This window comes from Corylus avellana, chromosome ca5 (assembly GCF_901000735.1).
Source record: "Corylus avellana chromosome ca5, CavTom2PMs-1.0".
Lineage (NCBI taxonomy): Eukaryota > Viridiplantae > Streptophyta > Magnoliopsida > Fagales > Betulaceae > Corylus > Corylus avellana.
Window position 1 is genome coordinate 19,392,962 of NC_081545.1, and position 22,584 is coordinate 19,415,545.

The window sequence follows — 22,584 nt, forward strand, 5'->3', positions numbered from 1 at the left end:
AATCGATGGACCTTGCCAAAACCAGCTCAGAACCTTGCCGGGACTTGACCGGGACTTGCTCGGGACCCGCCCAGGACCAAACTGGGACCCTCTCGGGACTTGACCAGGACACGCCCGGGACCTGCCTGGGACTTGACCTTACCTGACCGGGACTTGCCCGGGACCTGCCCGAGACCTAACTGGGACTTGCCCGAGACCCTCCCGAGACTTGCTCGGGACCTAACCGGGACTTGCTTGGGACCCGCCCGGGACATGACCAGGACTTGACTGGGACCTACCCGGCACTTGACCGGGATCTGCCCGAGACTTGACTAGGACCCGCCTGGAACTTGCCTGGGACCTGCCCTAGACTTGACCGAGACCCGCTCGGGACTTGACTGAACCTGCCAGGGACTTGGCCGAGACTTGCCTAGAACTTGCCTGGGACCCCGCCTGGACCCGCCCGAGACTTGATCGGACCTGCCCAAGACCCACCCGAGACTTGCCTGGTCGGGTCCCAGTCAAGTCCCGTCGGGGTCCCGGCGGGTTCCAGTCAAGTCCCGGCGGGGTCTCGGGTAAGTCCCGGGAGAGTCCCAGTCAAGTCCTGGTCAAGTCCTAGGTGGGTTCCGGCGGGGTCCCGAGCAAGTCCCGGTCAAGTCCCGAGTAGGTCCTAGCGAGGTCTTGGACAAGTCCCGGTTAAGTTCCAGCGGGGTCTCGGGCAGGTCCCTGCAGGGTCTCGAACAAGTCCCGTGCAGGTCCCAGCGGGGACCTTATTGGAAAAAAAAATATAAAAAAAAGATATTAAAAAAATATTATTTTCCGTGTGCAAGGTAAACGCCGTAAAATGTTTTTGAGGGAAAATATTTTCAGGAAAAATGGCTTTCCTGAAAATATTTTACGAAGGAAACCATTTTACGTCGAAGTAAACGGAGCCTAAATTAGGTTGGAGAAAATTCCTCTAACCTAATCTCTAAAGTTGACATGTGTCCTCAAACATGTGCTTCTCACATGTTTTTTTTAATTCCCTAATGTCCACAATCCATCGATAACTCCAAAAATCTTCCGTCTAAAATTTGTAGGAATCTCCCGTTAGGGTGGATATCCAATGGAGGACAAAAGCAACATGATAATGAGAGAATGAAAATTGACGTACGTTCTTCTCATTATCAAACTCTATTTATAGAGTTAGAATATGACTCTTCATCAAGAGTCACACCTTGTCACTTTATCATAACCTCCATGGAAGGTTGTGATTGGCTATGGGAATGACCACACTAGTTATGGTGTGATCACCCTTTAAACCATTATCTCCCACTTGATCACACTTTAACATTATGTAATCTAGTTGAACATTATCACCTTGGTACCAAATATAATTTTTATTCATGTCAACTCTCATCTGTTTAATTTACAGAGCGGCATTAGATTATGACATTTTATAATATATATACAATTTTGTCATCTTATCTAATCGCTCCTTTTTCCATATATTTTTACACTGATTATATATAAAGGTGACTTCATTTTGTTTTTAACTAAACGAATGACATCAATTCTCTGTGGTAAGGAACACTAGTTCACACCTATTCCACAATTGACGATTTCAGCCATACACAAAACTATCTGGTGACCTGCACTGATATTTCTAATCAAAAGTTTCCTTGATACTTCTTATCAGTGTCTTTTACACTATAAGATCATATATATATATATATATATATATATATATATATTACCAACTTGTAACATAAAGTCTCTCGGTGAACCTTACATTTATGAAAGTTGTAATATTATTTCTTAAGTGTCTTCTGTCTATTACCTGACCAATTATTTCCCTTAGAAAAACAGAATTGCACAAAATCGTTCATTCAGGCGTCCCTGAATCCTTCCGCTTGTGCTTAAACATATATGTAGCTACCACCTAGGTGGTTCTCAATCCCATTGTAACTACATGTTCTTTGAATTTTTCCAAAGACAATCCTTTGGTCATAGGATCGGCTACCATCTCTGTTGAGGGTATAAATTCAATTTTAATTTCCCCTATTTCCACTATATCTTGAATATAGTGATAATTTACATCAATATGTTTCCTTTGGAGCTTTGTGCTCCACTTTTTATTAGAGAGATAGTAGACTTATTGTCACAAAACATATTGACTGGCTTACTGTTTAAACCTAAATTTAAACTTTCTACAAAGCGTTTAATCCAAACTGCAAAACTTATTGTTGTGCTGCATGATATATATTCAGCTTCCATAGTGGATTTTGCAACGCAATTTTGTTTCTTGCTTAACCAAGAAATAGCTGTTCCACCAAACAAGAACACATACCCACTTGTTGATTTTCTATCATCAGCATTCCTAGCAAAATCTGCATCTGTGAATCCTTTAATTTCTAGATCACTTATACCAAAACATAATCCCATGTTTTTAGTACCTTGCAAATATCTAAATATACGTTTTACTACTTGCCAATGTGTCTTCCCTGGATTAGATTGATATCTGCTTATTAATCCCACCGCATAACAAATATCAGGTCTTATAGTTCTCATTGCATACATGAGACTGCCCATAGCTTGGGCATAGGGGATAGATTCCATCTCTTGAATCTCTGTCTCATTTTGAGGACACATTGATTTATTCAAGTACTGACCTCTTGAAATAGGTGTTTTTAGAGGTTTACATTTATCCATATTAAACCTCTTAAGTATCTTTTCCAGATATTTTTCTTGATCCAAATATAATAATTTTAAATTTCTATTTCTAGAAATTCTTATTCCTAAGACATAGGCAGCAGTGCCTATATCTTTCATTTCAAATTTGGATGACAAGAAGGATTTTGTTTTATTTATCATATTTGGACAGTTACCAGTTAGCAGTATATCGTCTACATATAATGATAATATTGTTAATTCATTATTTTCATTACATATATAAACACAGTGATCTAGTGGACTTACCTTGAAACCAATTTCTAGTATTGCTTGACGAAACTTCAAATACCATTGCCTCGAAGATTGTTGAAGTTCATATAATGACCTTTTTAATTTGTAGACTTTTTCTTCATGTCCTGTGACCTGAAATCCTTCAGGTTATTGCATGTAAATTTCTTCTTTTAATTCTCCATTAAGAAAGGCTGTCTTAACATCCAACTGATGTAATTCCAAATCCATTAAGGCTACAATGGACATGATTATCCTCACTGAAGCGAATTTTGCCACTGATGAGTATGTGTCAACGAAGTTTACACCGGGTTGTTGAGTAAACCCTTTAGCCACTAATCTAACTTTGTACTTTTCAAGACTTCCATCAGCTTTGAATTTCTTCCTTAGAACCCACTTGCATCCAATTGCTTTTCTTTGGCTTGGCAATTCCATGAGTTTCCACACATCATTTTTTTGAATTGATTCAAGCTATTCTTCCATAGCTTTAATCCATTTTTCAACATCATGACTACTTACAGCTTCTTTAAAATTTACTGGATCTTCTTGCAAATTTATATCATCTGTACTTAGCACATAATGATCCTTGAGTGTGGTTGATGGTCGTCTTTGTCTTTTACTCCCACTGTTTTGATCACCTATATCCAAATTAGGTGGATCTTTGGATTTTCTCTTGCTCCCACTATTCCGAATGTCTGTGTTATGTTCTTTTTCTTTCAAAGTAATTTGTGGTGTTTGACATTCAGAATCTTCTTCTTGTAGGAGTCTTATTTCATCCATAAGAGTAATTTGATTGGTGTTTTCTAGAAATGCAGCATCCCTATCTTCTATTAATCCTTTATCTAGATGGTAAAATCTATATCCACTACCATTTTTTATATATCCTATAAATTTGCATTCCCATGTTTTACGTTCTAACTTATCCCTTAAGGGTTTTGGAATAAGTACATGTGCCTTACATCCCCACACTTTGAGGTTGTAAAAATCTGGTTTTATGCCTGTCCAATATTCATAAGGTGTAAGGGGTTTTGATTTGGTTTTTATTCTATTAAGAATATATGCTGCAGTGGATAAAGCCTCACCCCAAAAATGAATGGATAACTCAGCATATGCCATCATGGATCTTGTCATATCCATTAAAGTTCTATTCCTTATTTTTGCAATCCTATTTTGTTGAGGCTTATAAGGCATTGTATATAAATGTCTTATTCCACTTTCTCTGCAGAAGGAATCCATGGCTTCATATTCACCTCCCCTATCATTATTCAAGTTTGTAATGGACTTTCCCAACTGTTTTTCTACCTCTAATTTGTATTCTTTAAAATTTTCAATTGCTTTAGATTTATGTTTGATTAGCTAGATATGTCCATATCTTGAATAATCATCTGTAAAAGTAATAAAGTATTCAATTCCTCTATGTGTTTTAGTTCTTAAAGGACCACATATGTCAGAATGAATTACTTCAAGTAATTCTGATGATTTCCAATGTTTTGAAAAAGATTTACTAATCATTTTTCCTTTAATACATGACTCACACATATTAAAATCTTCAAAATTAATTCTAGGTAGTAATCCACTCTTACTCATTCTTTTCATTTTATTTTTGTTGATGTGGCCTAATTTTAAATGCCATAAGAACAAACTATCTTCAGACACATATGAATACTGTGAAATGGGATCTTTATTATCAACTTTGAGTAAATACATATTGTCTATCTTTACACCCTTAACAGATATTTTTCCCTTACAAATATAGACATTCTCAGATTTAAACTTAATCCCATATCCTTTGCTATCTAATACGGGAACAGATATTAGATTTCTCCGGATATTTGGCACATATAGAACATTATGTAAAACAACGGAAGATCCTTTAACATAAATCTTACATTTTCCTTCGCCTAGCACATCACTGTAAGTATTGTTGCCCATGTACACTCTGTGTTCTTCGACCTTTTTCTCTTTGAAATCTAGGAAGAATTCTCGGTCTCTTGTAATATGTCTTGTTGCTGCTGAGTCTATCCACCAAGAATTTGAAGTCGGTTCTGCCATCATCACTTCAGTAATGGTCGTAGCTATTTCTTTCTGTTTCTTGTCACCGTTGTTCTTTGGACAGTTTGCCTTGAAATGCCCCATTCTACCACATTTGAAACATGCTCCTTTGATTTTATTTTTTCCTTTTGGCTTACCTTTCCATTTCTTTTTGAACTTTCTTGGCTTGCCTTCGAATGCTGGAGCACGTGAAGTCTGAGTATTGATTTGAGCCATCATGAGGTTGCTGGACTGTCCTTCTCTCCTTCTTCTTTTCATCATTTCTTCTTCTAATATAAGCAAAACTCGTAAGGAAATTATGGATATTTCTTTTCCACTATGGGTCAGTGATGTTATCACATGTTCCCAAGATAGAGGAAGACCATTAAGTATTGTGGTTACTTGCATTTTGTCGGATATTGGATGACCGACAGATGCAAGTTCCTTTGCAATGAGTTCCATTTGGTTTACAAAGTTGCCCACATAGTCATCCTCACTCATACGTGCATTATTATATTTATCTAATAATAGTTGTATGTGAGTATCAGACCTAGGGCCATACTTTTCCTCTAATGCTTCCATTATTTCCTTAGCAGTCTCGTATCCTTCAAAGAGTGGGATGATATTATCTTTCATGCTATGGAGGAGAGTGGCCTTAGCCATTAGGTCATCTTCCATCCATTTTTCCTTTTTCTTGACAGCATCATCATTTTTCTTATCTTCTACTTCAGGTCTTTTTGATGTGAGAGTGTGTAAAGTTCTCTCATGCGTCAGTACATAAGAGATATGTCGTTTCCACATTCTAAAATTGATTCCATTAAGGCTTTCGACCTTTGAGGAATCTATACTGCTTTTAATAGCCATTTTATAATGTGGATACGATAGACTTAATATAAATACAAATTTTTGTTTACTATAACTGTAATATATCAGATATTACTTACATACACACCAACATCAAAATTAAAAATGTATTTCTAAGTGATTACAAACCGACAAATAATAAAAATAGATAAGTTTATTTATTTTTATTTTTGAGATCAGTCATCTCTAGGATAAGTCAGCCTTGCCTGGTAATCATTCATACAAGCCCTGTAATACGGACAGTTTGGAACTACCGGTATGAACTGGTTACCTCTTGGTGGAAGTGTGTATCGATTGTTGCCCATTGGCCACAAATCTCTTGGACTTTGCTCAACTGTCCTTACGATGCTCAAACGACGTGGACCTCTCAAGCGTCTATCACTTGAAATCTCGGATTGAGCCAAATCTGGTACATTGAACTCCACTTCCTTATGGTCTGTAGGTGACAGCCAACACGGACCAAAAAACCTCCGACTAGATTGCCTCTGACCTTGATGAGAAGACTCACCCCTTCCCCAATTATATTTTTGGGAATTATAGTTTGAAAACCCTGCAATACTCTTGCCCCTCAAATTAGCTTTCCAATGCTTTTGAAATGAGTTAAATTGGGGTTGTATTGAGTGAGAACGGGTCAAAAAACTACCTTGATGTCGAAAATGGTGGTAATTGCGGTACTGTTGAGTAGAACTGGGTCGGATCCAACCGGAATTGGGCAGGTCGGGTCTTCGGGCGTGCCACGCGCCTGTCACGTGCTGCACAGGTCTAGCGCGTAGCGGGTTGAACACGCGGGTTGGATCGGTGCTCCGGGTCAGATTGGACCTCCGGGTCAGATCGGGGCTCCGGGTCGCAATTCGGGTCTTGGGTTGGTTCTGATCCGATTGTGCTGGGCTGGAAATGGGCTTGACCCCGATTGGGCTTGGGTCCTTTTTTCTTGGGCTTGGGCTCTTAGTACTGATTTTCGAGCCGTGTGTTTCCACTTGGACCCGGTTCGGGTCAATCTTGGGTCGGGTTGTGAAAATCCGAAACTGTGTCATTTTTGGAATTATCCAAAACGACGTCGTGTCGTTTTTTACGCGCCTGTTCGAGAGTTCGAATTTTGGCGTCGTTTTGGTGTGAAACGACGTTGTCCCTAATGGGACTGTAGGCGTTCTCTGATGAGAATGAAACGGCGTCGTTTCGTTGGAAAGGAACGGCGTCATTTGGAGAATGTGGGGTGCGCCCCCTTGGAGACGTCGAAACGTCGTCGTTCCGAGGGGTAGTTATCTGCACCCCTGGGTTAGACACTTGAACGGCGTCGTTCCAATTAAATGGAACGGCGTCGTTTGGGTTTTCTGACTCAGGGGGTTTTATTTCCCCTTCCATGTTGATCAAAACGGTGTAGTTTTGATCAACAGTGGTTTCTTCTCCAGAAAAACTCCCGAGACAGTGATTTTTTGCAGAAAAAATTTCAGAATTATTTTCTAAAAAATTAGAATTATTTATTTCATCAACCCTAGAATTATTTTCTTCCCAAGAATTATTTCCTTCCCAAGAAGAACCAGAAATCGTACCTTTGGTTGGGGATGATTCACCAACAACGTCAAAACCCGGAGGAGGAGAATTTTGGCTTTGAAGATCCACTGAAGGAGATGCATCAAACGGAGTTGCAAAGAATTCCTTCCAGTATTTTTGTTCCAATAAATAACATTTCTTCAAAGTTGGAAAATCTCTAATAAATTTTGATCCACCAACAGTAACTTTAAGAAGTTCTTCATGTGGGTTTGAGATTATCAAATGTAAATTATAAAATGCCATAGAAAGGAATCCATTGAATCGTCCTCTCTCTAGGGTTTTCTCTCTAAGGGCGCTTTGTAGGGCTAGCTCTACAGAGTATCTGAAGGAGCAAACGTGTGAGTAGAGGTTTTCAGTCTTCTGCTGGTGTACAGTCGTGGAGGTTTTTTGGGGAATGACGGAAAAGGAATTAGAGCAACTGTGTAGCAGGATTTCCTTAACGGAAAAGGAAAAGATTGGGATCTTGATAGATGATAATGAAGTAGCCGAAGCAAAGTCATAAAGGAACTGTTGCCTGGTAGGAAGGCTCTGGACGGAAAAGGGGATCAACAAGGAAGCCTTCAAATCAATGTTATCCAGACTTTGGCGTATCTCGGGTAGGGTGAGTTTCAAAGAAGTTCAGGAAAAGTTATGGCTCTTTGAGTTTGAGGATGAGGTTGATAAGAGGTGAGTATTGGGCAGGAAGACCCTAGTCGTTTGATAGGCAGATTTTGGTGCTTAAGGAGTTTGAGGGGTGTGTCCCTCCTTCAAAAATGGATTTTCGTTCGTCACCATTCTGGATTCAGGTGCATGACATGCCGCTTCTTTGCATGACCAAAGGGGTGGGGAGTAAAATTGGCCAGTCTTTGGGAGAGCTCGAAGATGTGGACGTTGCGGGGGATGGTGTAGGATGGGGGAGGAGTTTACGAATTCGAGTAACCATTGATTTAACTCAACCTCTAGAACGTGGAAGGATGTTAACATTGGAGGGGCAAAATCATTGGGTTAGTTTCGAATACGAGAAGTTGCCAAACTTTTGTTTCAATTGCAGTTGAATAGTGCATGGCATTATGGGATGCCCGGAACGACAAAACCAGCGGGTGAATAGCCGTAATGGAGAAAAGCCTTGGGGGCCAGAGCTGCGGGTGGAGGGGTTGAAAAAGAAACAGCTGCCGAAAATAGGAGTTCACGGGTGGAGGATGTCAGGAAGCAGCGAGGCGCCGTCTGGAGAGGACCAGAATGATGGGGACCTGCCTGGGATGGCAAGTCCTAATGTTCCGGGAAACCCTAGATGGAGCATTAACTCACCAACGGACAAGGAGGATGGTCACTCATTCTCAAGCGTGAGTCCAGGCGAAAAACTGGGCGAATCAAAGCTCCAAAAGGGAAAAAATCAGGCATTTCAAAATGATGCTGTCATTAATTCAGAGCCAACTAGAAAAGGAAAGGAGCGAGCAACAGATGTAAAGGCAGCCACGGCAGGAAATGACGATGATAGGCCCAAGATCTATAAGGCCGTTGATGTTGGGTTGGAGGTGGGGAGCCTTATCTCGAAGGCTATGGATGGGCTAGAGTCTGAAAGCCCAACTGAGCAACAAGTGGCTGAGGATACGTGCATGGACTTTGCGTTCAACCCAATCAGTGTGGAGCCCAAGGAACGCACTTTACCTATACATGCAGCTATTCTACAAGCAGAGAGTCAGTGTGGATAACAAAGTAGGTTTAATAACTGGAAAGAGTCTGAGGAAATGGAAACGGGAGGCTAGAAACAATGGTGGGAACCAAGAGGAATCTGCAGTTGAGGGAAGCACTCTTGGAAAAAGAAAGGAGCTAATGGTTGCAGTGGGTGAGCAACCTGTACCTGGGAAGCGTACCAGGAGGAACGAAAATGATCCAAAGGCGGTGGCTGTCCAGCCCCGCCAGGAGCAATGAATTTGTTAAGTTGGAATTGCCGGGGGTTTGGGAACCCCCGAGCAATACGCGAACTTTGCCGGTTGGCAAAAGAAAAGAGACCCGACATCTTGTTTTTAATGGAAACGAAGTGTAGGAAAAACAAGATGGAACTTCTACGTGTGAAAATTGGTTATGAAGGAATGTTTGTTGTTGATGCTATTGGCCATAGTGGAGGATTGGCGTTGCTGTGGAAGGAAAGCAACCTGGTTGAAATCCAAAATTATACCCGGATGCATATAAATGCTATAATCCGTCTGTTGGACAGCAATAGTGCATGGCGATTGACAGGTTTCTTTGGGCATCCGGAATGGCACAAAAGGCATGAATCGTGGCAACTCCTCAATCATCTCAAGGTTTATGAGCTGGAGCCTTGGCTATGCATTGGGGACTTTAACGAGATTATTGACCAAGATGAAAAATGGGGAGGAGCAATGAGACGGGAAACTCAAATGTTGCAATTTAGAATGGCTCTTGAAGAGTGTAGCTTGTGTGATTTGGGGTATCAAGGGGCTAAATACACATGGTCAAACCAGCAGTATGGTGGAACCCTCATCAAGGAAAGACTTGACCGGGCTATTGCTAATGAAGCTTGGTGCAGACTGTACAAGGTGTGGGAAGTAAGGGCCCTTGTGGGAGGTACATCAGACCATCTGCCACTTTCTATGAAATTTGGCGACGAGGAGTTAAACCGCAGATTTGTAAAGAAAAACATTAAGATCGAAGCCAGTTGGATGCATGATACAGAATATGATGATATTGTCAATGAGGCTTGGAATGACGTGGACAACATAAATATAGGAGAGGAACCTGTGCAGCAGAAACTGAAATGGTGCCAAACAAAGCTCCAACGATGGAGTTCCAGCAAATTCGGTAATGCAAGGAAGGAGCTTAAGAAGAAAACCAGAAGGCTTGAGTACCTGCTACAGCAAGAGGGAAATGATAGCTGGGAAGAAATTCAGCAACTTGAAATTGAAATCGATGCTATCTTGAAGAGAGAAGACACGAAGTGGAAACAACGCTCAAAACAGAATTGGTATCTCAGTGGGGACCGAAATGCACCCTTCTTTCATGCTTGGACGTCCCATCGGAGGAGGGTAAATCAAATCCGGAGAATCCAAGATGAGGAGGGGAAGGTGTGGGAGAAGATAGAAGACATTAGTATGGCTTTTGTCGAATACTATCAAAATTTGTTTACGGCTAGAAACACAAGTGGAACATAAAATTGCCTTGCTGATATGCAACCCTGTGTCACTGATACTATGAATACGGATCTGCTGAAAACTTTCACGGAGGAAGAGGTAGTCATGGCTCTTGGGCAGATGCACCCCCTAAAATCTCCGGGCCCGGATGGTTTTGCGGCGTGCTTTTACCAAAGGTCGTGGGACACAGTCAAAAGGAAGGTATGTAAGACTGTTTTGGATTTTTTAAATAATGGTATTTTTGATTCCTCTATCAATTCTACTTATGTAGCATTAATTCCAAAGAAGAAAAACCCTTGTAGACTAATGAACTATCGTCCTATTAGTCTGTGTAACGTCTTATATAAGCTTTGTTCAAAGGTGCTTGCTAATAGATTGAAAAATTTTTTGCCCCACATCATCTCCCCATACCAGAGTGCCTTTATCCCTGGAAGACTTATCACGGATAATATTCTGGTGGCATTTGAAGCACTACATACCATGAATGGGCGAATGAAGGGTCGGGGTGGATATATGACCCTGAAATTGGATATGAGTAAAGCTTATGATAGGGTGGAATGTGATTTTTTGGCAGATGTCATGAAGACAATGGGGTTTAGGGAGAGATGGATCCAACTGGTGATGACGTGTGTTCGTACGGTCTTTTACTCAATTCTCATTGATGGGCAACCCTATGGCACAATCATCCTTTCTAGGGGTATTAGACAAGGGGATCCATTATCGCCCTATTTATTTATCATGTGTGCCGAAGGCCTTAGTTCATTATTAAATAAGGCGGAGAGGGATGGAAAAATTACGGGGCTTCTGGTTGTCCGAGGGGGAACAAGGTTAAACCATTTATTCTTTGTGGATGACAGCTTACTGTTTTGCAAAGCAAATATAATTGAATGGGTGAACATACAGGCGGTGTTGGAAATCTATGAGCAAGCTTCGGGGCAGAAACTGAACAGGGAAAAAACTTATCTATTTTTCAGCAAGAATACTCACGTGGATACAAAAAATCATATTCTCTCGATTATAGGGGTTCAGTAAACATCCTCTTTTGAGAAATATCTTGGGCTACCCGCTTTAATAGGAAGATCAAAAGTGGAAGCGTTTTTTGGGTTGAAGGGTACTATATGGAATCGAATGCATGGGTGGAAGGAAAAGTTTTTATCTCAGGCAGGCAATGAAGTGTTGCTTAAGGCGGTGATCCAAGCAATCCCCACATACACCATGAGTGTTTTCCAACTGCCTAAAGCTGTATGCAAGGAGATAAATTCTATGATGTCACAGTTTTGGTGGGGTCACAAGGAAAATGATTCCAAAATGGCGTGGATGAGTTGGGAAAAGCTGGGCATAGCAAAAGCGAAGGGTGGAATGGGATATAGGGACCTGGAGAGTTTTAATATGGCCCTACTAGCTAAGCAGGGGTGGAGGCTTTTGCAATACCCCGATTCTCTAGTGGCTAAGGTATTCCAACAGAAGTATTATCCACAGGGTACCTTCTTAAATGTGCAACTGGGGAGGAGTCCTTTCACATGGCGTAGTATTTGGAATGCTCGGGCCCTTCTAAATGAAGGCCTAATCTAGAGAAAAGGCAATGGTCACTCAGTGAATATATGGGGAGACCGGTGGATCCCAAAACCAATGTCGTATGCAATTCAAACACCGAATCCTCACTTAGCCCCGGATACAAAAGTCTGTTCCCTTATAGATGAGAGGACTAATTGGTGGAACTTCCAGCGCATAGAAGAACTCTTTAGTAGGGAGGAATCTGCTATCATATGCAATATTCCAGTTTGTCCCCAGGGCCAACAAGATCGCTTGGTTTGGGTGGGTACTAAAAATAGGGCTTTCTCGGTGAGAAGTGCATACCATTTAGCCATGGAGCGTAAAGAGGGGGCTAAGGAGAGTTGTTCGAATGATGAGCAAAGCAAAAATATGTGGAGGGTTGTTTGGAAGGTAAGGGCTCCGGAAGTAGTTAAGGTTTTTCTGTGGAAGGCGTGCAATAATATCCTTCCCACTAAACTCAATTTATTTAGGAAGGGCATTATCCCAGATGCTCTGTGCCCTCTTTGTGAATTAATGGAGGAATCTGTGGAACATATTATATGGACCTGTGAATCAGCTAGGGATGTGTGGGCGGCATGTAATTTGAGGACTCAAAAATGTGCTACAATGGAGGTTGACTTTGCTTCTTTGTTCTCAAGTCTGGTTGGAAAACTGGATGATGAGGAGATGCAAAAGTGGGGGATTGTGGGGAGACTTCTATGGCTTAGACGAAATAAAATTGTTTTCGGAGGGGAGTGCCAACCACCTTCCATGATTCTGGACATGGCTAAGACCCAAGTGGATGAATTTTGCAAGGCCGAACAGGAGAGAAGAGCCGGTATGCCCCAACAAACTGTGCAGGGAGAAACTGTATGGAGGCCGCCTGAAGAAGGAAAGATCAAGATTAATTGGGATGCAGCTCTGGATGGAGGGAGACAAAAAATGGGAATTGGCATGATAGTGCGTGATTCTGCAGGAAGGGTGCTTGCGGCCATGTGTGGGCCTTGGTCAAATGTTACTAGTCCTACGGTAGCATAAGCAATCGCGGCTTCGAGATCGGTAGGTATATGCCATGCTCTGGGCTTCTCCAGAATTGTTCTAGAAGGTGATGCCTTAGAAGTCGTTAATGCTCTGAAGAAGGATGGCCCATGCTGGAACACCTACGGGGCAGTGGTGAATGAAACCAAAGCATTGCTAGATACCTTTGGGGAATGGCAGGTGTGTCATACTAAAAGGACGGGTAATGTGGTAGCGCATGAGCTTGCAAAATTGGGTTTGGAAAGTAATGTAGAATAGGTCTGGAATGTTGATTACCCACCCTGTATTCACTATGCTGTATGTGCCGATCTGAGGTCATTGTGACCTTTTTTAATGGAATCTCACTTCAAAAATAAAATAAAATAAAATAAAATAAAATGCCACATAAGATGCCAAACCCAAACTTTGTCTGTTGATGGTTTGCAAAATTTCCTTCATATACTCCCTGTTTACTTCATCAGAATTTGCTTTTTCTTCTTTGTCTTCCATAACCTTAACACTATGATACCACTATTAGAACAATATGAACGCATGATCTTATTTGTAGGAATCTCCCGTTAGGGTGGATATCTAATGGAGGACAAAAGTAACGTAATAATGAGAGAATGAAAATTTACGTACGTTCTTCTCATTATCAAACTCTATTTATAGAGTTAGAATATGACTCTTCATCAAGAGTCACACCTGGTCACTTTATCATAACCTCCATGGAAGGTTGTGATTGGCTATGAGAATGACTACACTAGTTATGGTATGATCACCCTTTAAACCATCAGAAGACGTGATGCCGTGAGGGAGAAAATAAATTTTAGACGGACGGAAGATTTTTGTAGTTAACGGTGATTTATGCACATTAGAGTATTAAAAAAAAAAAAAAAAAAAGTGAGAAGCACATGTTTGAGGACACATGTCAAATTTAGAAATTACATTGGAGAAAATTCCTCCAACCTAGTTTGGAAGAAAACTTTGTCATGTATATATATATATATATATATATGGGTTTTTAAGTAACATATTGACACATAGTTCTGGATTGTATATACTACGAATTTTTCTATATATTATTTTATATAATACCATTTTTTTTATTTTTTATTTTTTTATGTTTGAACTCGATCGGCTTTTATATATATGGGTTTTTAAGTAACATATTGACACATAGTTCTTGATTGTATATACTACGAATTTTTCTATATATGGTTTTATATACTACTATTTTTTTATTTTTTATATATGGATTTTTTTAAATCTTATATATGGATTTTTTTTAATTATTATTATTATTTTTTATTTTAATATATACGAGATTTTAAAGAGTTTTGAAGTAACTTATTAACACATATAATCCCTAAAACACACATATATCTTGGTTCTATATATGGGTTCTTATAAAACATATTAATATATATTAAATAGACCAGTTCATAATAAAGAGAGTTAAAGACACTTAATTAAAAAAAGAAAAGAAAAAAAACAGTTCAATGACATAAAATGATAAATTTAGGATACATGTTGCAATTTTAGGCCATCTCTAAGCTTAGAACTCATATATATGTATATATATATATATATATATATATATATATATTTGTGGCTTTTTTTTTGTAGTTACATTGTGCCTCTGAGACTAACCAGTTACTGAACCTAGCTCTAACCGGAAGGGAGTGTTACAACCTATATACTATTATAGAGAATGTTATGTGCTCTTATAGTGTTTTTTTAATGTCCTCTTAGTTGTAGGTGAATATTATTTTCTAAAAAGTTAAAAAAGAAACTGACATTTATTTCTCTCACCTGGTTTTTAGAAAATAGTATTCACATACGACTAGAAGAACACTATGAAAGGACGAAGGGAACACCTACCATTTTCCATACTATTTTTTTTTTTTTTTAAGCAAAAAGGGGTAGGCTATGGAGACCAATTGTGGCAATCCTACCTGGACGTGACCATAATAGCACCTATCTGTTGAGAGTCGCATAGAAGGGGCCTAGACGGTAGGAACCGCAGTCACTCTCTCAAGTCTGACTGAGTTATAGTCTGACACAGCTCTACCATGGTATCAATGAAAATCCAATGCAGCTAATACTAATCAAGTATATGTGTGAATTTTTTATTATGGAGATTCGAACTCACGCTCTACTACATGCCCCAACCATTTGAGATTTTTCTTGGGCTATTGAACCACGTGGTCCCATACTATTATATGTGTAAAATCTAATTTAGACTATAAAATGTATTTAAAGCAGAGAGGATCCAGGTCCTTTCTAGCGTCACTAAAGTCATACTATTTAGATTTGATGACAATTTCATACTCTTTGTTGTTTTGCTATTGTTAGCTAACAAAACAAACTTGTCAAAGTAGGGGTGTCAACCCGGTCTGGTTTTTGGCCAAAATTGGGAACCGGAACCGGGATACCCTAGTTCTCGGTTTTGAGAAACCGGAACCGGAACTGGGACCCGGTTAACCGGGGTCTTGGTTATTGGCCGGTTCCGGTTTTACCCGATCGGGTAACCGGTTTTTTAAGAAAATTGTTTTTTGGGCTTATTTTAGGTACTGGGCCTAAAATAAGCCCTTTTTTTTTTTTTTTTTTTTTCATAAGTTGGCTCATTTTTTTAAAAATCTATTAGTCTTTTTGTCTAAATTAAAGGAGCTTTGTTGTGATTGTTTCAAATAATTATTACAACAATAAATATAAACTACCAATAATAAATACTTTATATATATATATTCAAAACGTATATTTCATTGTGAGCCTAAGAAATTGTAAAGACCAAACTTTATGCAAAGAAAGGCATCAAATAAGTGATCCAATTGACCAAATTTCCAAATGCTTAAGACCCCAACATCAGAAAATAAACAACTACTACAGCCAACCCAATAAACCCAACATCAGAATTCTATCAAATCTTGTTTAGATGTTAATATTATAAACTAAAGTAACAATATATATAAATATTACAACAATAAATATAAACTACCAACAATAAATATATATATGTATATAAATATTCAAACAATATATTTCTTTGTTTTCCATTTTTCCTACTTTCCAAACTGACTGTCTGAAAATTTTAACTTAGCATATATATATATATATATATATATTATTAAATAAATTGGAAACCCGGTTCCCAGTTTCTCGGTAAAAACCAGATACCAAAAACTGGGTACAGGAACCAAGGTACCCGATTTTTGGATTTTTCAAACCAAAACCGAAACCGGGTCCCCAATTTTCTGGTTCCGATTCCACTTTTCCTGTAATTTTTGATACCCTGTTGTCAAGAAAGAATTTTGCAGGTCCCACTAGTACGTATGGGCATAACATAACTTGTGTGGAACTCTCTCTCCTTTTATAGCAATCTATGAAAAATAGCAAAGGAAGCAAGGACATCACAAACCGCAGCCTTTCAACTACCATCCATTACAACCAAACAATATCAAACGGCATCCACCCACTCCCACTCCCACTGTAGAACCAGGAGGAAGGGCCAGCAGAAAAACTCGTAATGGCCTCTTCTTCTGCTCTTCCTCTGCCGCTGTCCTCCACTCCCTCTCCTCCCACTCATCTCCCCAACACCAACACCAGCACCCGCTCTTCCCCAACCATCTCGCCATCAATGCTAAAGCCCATCAAAGCCCCCACCCTTCGCGCCCGCCTCAGCAAACTCTGTCAAGAAGGCCAACCCCATCTTGCCCGCCAACTGCTCGACACGATTCCCAAACCAACCACTGTTCTCTGGAACGCAGTCATTATTGGCTTTATCTGTAACAACATGCCCGAGGAAGCTCTTTTTCTGTACGGCCGGATGAAGAATTCATCTCTGGCTACCAAATGTGATTCCTACACTTACTCTTCTACTCTCAAAGCCTGCGCTGAAACACGCAACTTAAGGCTTGGTAAAGCCGTACATTGCCATTTTATTCGGTGCCAATCGAATCCCAGTAGGATTGTATATAATTCGCTTTTGAATATGTACTGTATGTGTTTGAGCACACTCGATGACGACACGGTTTACTGTATTGGTTCTGATTCTCCAAAGAATGATTTGGTACATAAAGTGTTTGATACAATGCGCAAGAGAAATGTAATTGCTTGGAATACTATGGTGTCATGGTATGTAAGGACGGAGCAAAATGTGGAAGCATTTAAGCAATTTAGGATGATGATAGAAATGGGAATAAAGCCGAGTGGTGTGAGCTTCGTAAATGTCTTTCCGGCTATTTGGAAGCTTGGGGACTTTAAGAATGCGAATATTCTCTATGGAATGCTCCTTAAGTTGGGAAGTGAATATGTCAATGACTTGTTTGTTGTGAGTTCAGCTATATTCATGTATTCTGAGCTTGGTTTCCTTGATATGGCTAAAAGGATATTTGATTGTTGTTTGGAGAAAAATACAGAAGTTTGGAACACGATGATTGGTGGGTATGTTCAGAATAACTGTCCCGTTGAAGGAATCGGTGTCTTCCTTCAAGCCATAGAATCAGAACACACTGTTCTAGATGATGTAACTTTTCTTTCAGCTTTGACTGCAGTTTCACAGTTGCAGCACTTGAAATTGGCTCAACAGCTACACGCTTTTATACTTAAGAATTTATCAGTGTTGCCTGTTATTATACTGAATGCAATTATTGTCATGTATTCAAGGTGCAACTCTGTTGAGACCTCATTCAAAATTTTTCATAAGATGCTGGAAAGGGATGTTGTTTCATGGAATACTATGGTTTCTGCCCTTGTACAGAATGGTTTAGATGATGAGGGGTTGATGCTCGTCTATGAGATGCAGAAGCAAGGGTTCATGATTGATTATATAACAGTGACAGCTCTTCTTTCAGCAGCATCAAATCTCAGAAACTGGGATATCGGGAAGCAGATCCATGCGTATCTAATTAGGCATGAAATACAATTTGAGGGAATGGAGAGTTATCTGATAGACATGTATGCTAAATCTGGTTTAGTTAGGACTGCACAATTACTGTTTGAGAAAACCCTTACCCATGATAGAGACCAGGCCACGTGGAATGCTATGATTGCTGGGTATACACAAAATGGTCTCACTGAACAAGCTTTTTTTGTCTTTAGGAAGATGCTCGAGCAGAATGTAATACCCAATGCTGTAACGATAGCATCAGTTCTCCCAGCTTGTAATCCAATGGGAAGAATAGATTTGGGGAAGCAGCTCCATGGATTCTGTGTACGCCATTATCTAGACCAAAATGTCTATGTGGGAACTAGTTTAGTTGATATGTATTCCAAATCTGGTTCAGTCACTTACGCTGAAAATGTGTTTATTAACACACCTGAGAAGAATTCTATCACATGCACCACAATGATATTGAGCTATGGTCAGCATGGGATGGTTGAAAGAGCTCTCTCTTTGTTTCACTCAATGCAGGGATCTGGTATTAAACCTGATGCCATTACCTTTGTTGCGGTCATGTCTGCTTGCAGTTATGCTGGTTTGGTTGGTGAAGGTCTTAAAATATTTGAGTCCATGGAAAAAGAATATAATATTCAGCCATCAACTGAGCACTATTGTTGTATTGCTGACATGTTAGGGAGAGTTGGAAGGGTTGTTGAAGCCTACGAGTTTGTTAAAGGATTGGGTGAGGAGGCAAATGTGCAAGAAATTTGGGGATCACTTCTTGGGGCTTGCAGAATTCACAAACAGTTTGAATTGGGAAGAGTTGTTGCTGAGAAGTTGCTTGAAATGGAGACTGTAAATGGCATGACGGGCTACCATGTTTTAGCCTCAAATATGTATGCAGAGGAAGGAAACTGGGAAGATGTTGATAAATTGAGGAAACAAATGTGGGAAAAAGGTTTGAGGAAGGAGACTGGATATAGTTGGATTGAGACTGCTGGATTTGTGAACAGTTTTGTGTCTAGAGATAGAAAGCACCCTCAGTGTGATGAGATATATAATATTTTAAAAAGTTTGGCTATGGAGATGAAAGATGCTGGTTATAGACCTTGTCTTGCTTCCAATGCAGATGGGATCTCGGAATTTGTTGACATCTTTGGAATATAAAAGGAAACATCCTACTTCATGGTTTACTGAACTGGAGGCAGCTAGCTAGAGGCTACTGGATTGGTCAATGTCTATTGAGTCACTTGGGTTGTGCTTATGATTGATTTTAACTTCATGGTATGTTTAGTTTTTCCAATTATGACAGAATTGGAGCTCTGCTGGTTTGCTGAGCTTTCTGAAGCAGATTGTGCAAGGTGCTGTGCAAGCCTGTTGATATGGTCTATCGTGGTGAACTTGAGCAGTAGGGATTAATCTGGCTGGGTTGGATAAGCTACCTTGAACCAACTAAAATAGAAAATATCTCCAAGGTAAGTCATCGTTTGTATTGCTGCTTGCCTGCAGGCCCTATGTTCAGTTATCTCATTATCTTCTTGGGAACACCTTGCATAATTAATCTTTGTCTTCCGATGCTGTGTAAATTTTCCTTGAATGTTTTGAATATGCTTATTGTGTTAAAGTAATGATTAAGTGATTAAATTTATCTCTTCCTATCAGCTTAAACTTTTAGGACAAGTGATAATTTAACCATGGTATCGGAGCCAAAGGTCCTGAAATCGAACCTTGACTCTGTGAATTCACCCCCATCTAAATTAAATATTCCACGTGTTGTGCCTCACCTATTAAAATGGAGTTTGAGCCCACATGTGAGGGAGGGTGTTAAAGTAACGATTAAGTGATTAAATTTACTTCTTCCTATCAGCTTAAGCTTTTGGAACAAGAGATAATTTAACCCTCATTCTTTGAATGCAAGAAATGTTGTTTCCTACTGCTAACTTTATGAAACACAAATATACATTATGGAGCCTAAATTTTGGGTGAAAATTGTGAAGCAATTGGATATATCTTTTGAAGTTTTCTTTATTGTCAAACCAGTTGGGTTTCACAATATATAAGAATTACTTTATTTTTCATGATATTTTCTTCTCAAATTCAAAAAACAGGAAAAGGAAAAAGATATTCTTCTCATAGCTTAAAAATTATTTGGCATTATAAAACAGGGAAAAAAAAAGTTTCGTAAAGGGGAAAGTAGGACCATATTCATCAAGAAAATGGGAAACAAGGCTGTGGAAAGTAAAAAACTATTTGATTTAGAAGAACTAGTTTTCAAATATTTTCACCATCCAAATTCTTACTTAAAGCCATAAGTTGATACAGAATACATGATGATAAAATTAACTACCTAATATCTCTACATTTTCTTTTTACTTGCCTTCTCTTGTAGCTTTGAACATTCTCAGTATCTTAGAATTGATATGAATAATGTTCTTCAATTTCAAGGGAATACTATGTTACTTGCGTGGTGGTCATAACTAGCCACAATTTTGGGAATCAATTTTCCTTGTTGTGAAGATCAATATCAGTTGCTAGCTAGGTAAATGGTTATTTGCGGTTTGGAGGAACATCAGCATTTTTGTAGAACAAGGGGAGACTTGGGGTAAGTGGACTTTAGTAGAGGTGAGAGGATCCTATGGTGGGAGTTTGTGAAAGAGCATCAGGGATGTGTGAGAATCTTTTTCTTGGCATTTTGTTTTAATATAAGGGATGGTAGTAAGGTGCAGTTCTGGTAGGATATTTGGCATGGTGACTTTGTGTTGAAGGATAGATTTTGATAGCGGTGGATAACAAATATTGAGTTGCATCACAATTTGGAATAACACATTTTTCAGATCTCTGAGAGAGTGGGAGCTTGAGTCAATAGACATGTTCCTGGAGCTATTATATGCTAATAATCTTCCATTTGGTATGGAGAAGATAATAAGTGTTGGAGGGTATCTAAAAATGGAAGGTTCAAGGTTTTTTCTTTTGATAAGGCTCATGGACGGTTGTTAGTAGTTGATTTTCCATAAAAGAATATTTGGTGTGCCTAGGTGCCTATAGAAGTATCATTCTTTGGATGCACAGCTGTTTTTGTGTAAAATATTGACCATTGAGAAGTTGAGGAAAAGGGGAAAAGTTATTGTGGATAGATGTCACATATGCAAGAGTTGTGGTGAGATGGTGGCTCATATCCTCTCTTACATTGCCATTTGGCCAAAGAATTGTGACTGGTAGCCTTAATATATTTGGAATGCATATGATGCCTCCGACCGTGATAGATGCGGTTGCAAATGTTGGAAAGGAAGTTTATTCATCATAAAAAAGTAAGACTCGGGAGAAAATTCTTCTTTGCATTTTGTGGATAATTTCACTGGAGAGGAGTCATCGTACCTTTAGGGATCTAGAGCTGAGTGGGAACTTGCTTAAGTGCATTTTCTTGTGTTTTCTTTGACTGGCTGCATGCCTTGGAAAATATGGAATCTTTTTCGAATTTCATTGCTCTTTTGAATTTGCAACTGTAACTTGCTTAGAGGATCATTATACTTATCTTCTGTATTCCTCTATCTTTTAATAAAATCTTTATTCCTTATATATCACAGAGAGAATGAGCAAGCCTTTTTCAGCCAATGGTCAAAAGCTCCACATCTATGTTCAGAAGTGTTAGTACTTGCACTTTCCCCAACTTCTGCACCTGTGGCACATGTGTTGTAGCTTCCACCGGGATACCATGAACACAGGGTCCATGTCATCCTCTGACCCTTCTGTCTGCTTCTACTATGGAGCTTCATATTTTTTCATTAAGTCGTAGGAAGGCTTCTAGGTAAATTACAAATGGTCATATCAATGCCTGGTTTACTAAATGTTTATATTTCATCTCTTCACTTTTTTCTTTTTTCCTATGTGCTTTGTTTATTTTAAGCCATAACAATTTCTTTTTAGTGAAATCAAAATAATAAAAACAAGGCATAAGCAAAGATGAAAAGAAATTTAGTAACAACATAGTTCTCTATTTTGACAATGAAGCTGGGAAATGTGGATGATAGAGGAAGTTAAGATTATAATGACCTAAGGGAAAGCATTGATCACATCTGCACTATAACTCCAAAAGGACTTGTCAAGTTCTAATTGGTGCTCTCTAGAATCACTGATAAAGCCTAGTCCCACATAGTAAGGAACCAATGTAGGGCTTCAATACCCATAAACTCTTTTATAATCCATCCACTCCATGTGGGCAATTCATCTTCCCAAATTGGGATTAACTCTCAACGGTGTCACAATTTTTTCCACTCAAATCCCCGACGTCCTTGTCAAGGTCTATGTCATGAATTGCCTTAGCGCCACATGGTGTTACTAGGTTATTCTAATATCATGTTAACTCGCTACTTATCCTAAAAGCTTAAGTTGATAGGAAATAGTGAATTTAATCATTTAATTAATACTTCAACACTTCCCTTCACGTAGTCTCAAACTCCCACTCAATACCTAAGGCCTAATACGTGAAATATTTAATTGAAATAGAGGTAAACTATGAAGTAAGTAAGGGTTAGAATTCAGGACCTCAACGCTGATACCATTTGTAACAACTTAAGGAAAAGCACTAGTCACATTTTCACTAACACTCTAAATGGATTATTCAAGTTGTAATTGAAGCTTCCTAGAATCACTTAC

The 22,584-nt window shown here is 39.2% G+C and overlaps 2 protein-coding genes across 2 annotated transcripts in view; both read left to right on the top strand.

Moving 5' to 3' along the window:
- The first annotated feature begins 11,624 nt into the window (after positions 1 to 11,624).
- On the top strand, positions 11,625 to 12,068 carry LOC132181903 (uncharacterized mitochondrial protein AtMg00310-like). Its single transcript, XM_059595129.1, has one exon. The coding sequence runs from the start codon at positions 11,625 to 11,627 to the stop codon at positions 12,066 to 12,068; it is 444 nt and encodes a 147-aa protein (XP_059451112.1).
- A 4,387-nt stretch (positions 12,069 to 16,455) lies between these two features.
- The window catches only part of LOC132182852 (pentatricopeptide repeat-containing protein At3g22150, chloroplastic), a 22,396-nt gene continuing 16,267 nt past the window's right edge, over positions 16,456 to 22,584 (top strand). The window contains exons 1-2 of the mRNA XM_059596206.1: positions 16,456 to 19,406; positions 21,516 to 21,736. Coding sequence (XP_059452189.1) covers positions 16,576 to 19,098 — 2,523 coding nt within the window. The 5' untranslated portion in view covers positions 16,456 to 16,575 and the 3' untranslated portion in view covers positions 19,099 to 19,406; positions 21,516 to 21,736. The remainder of the gene's footprint in view (positions 19,407 to 21,515; positions 21,737 to 22,584) is intronic.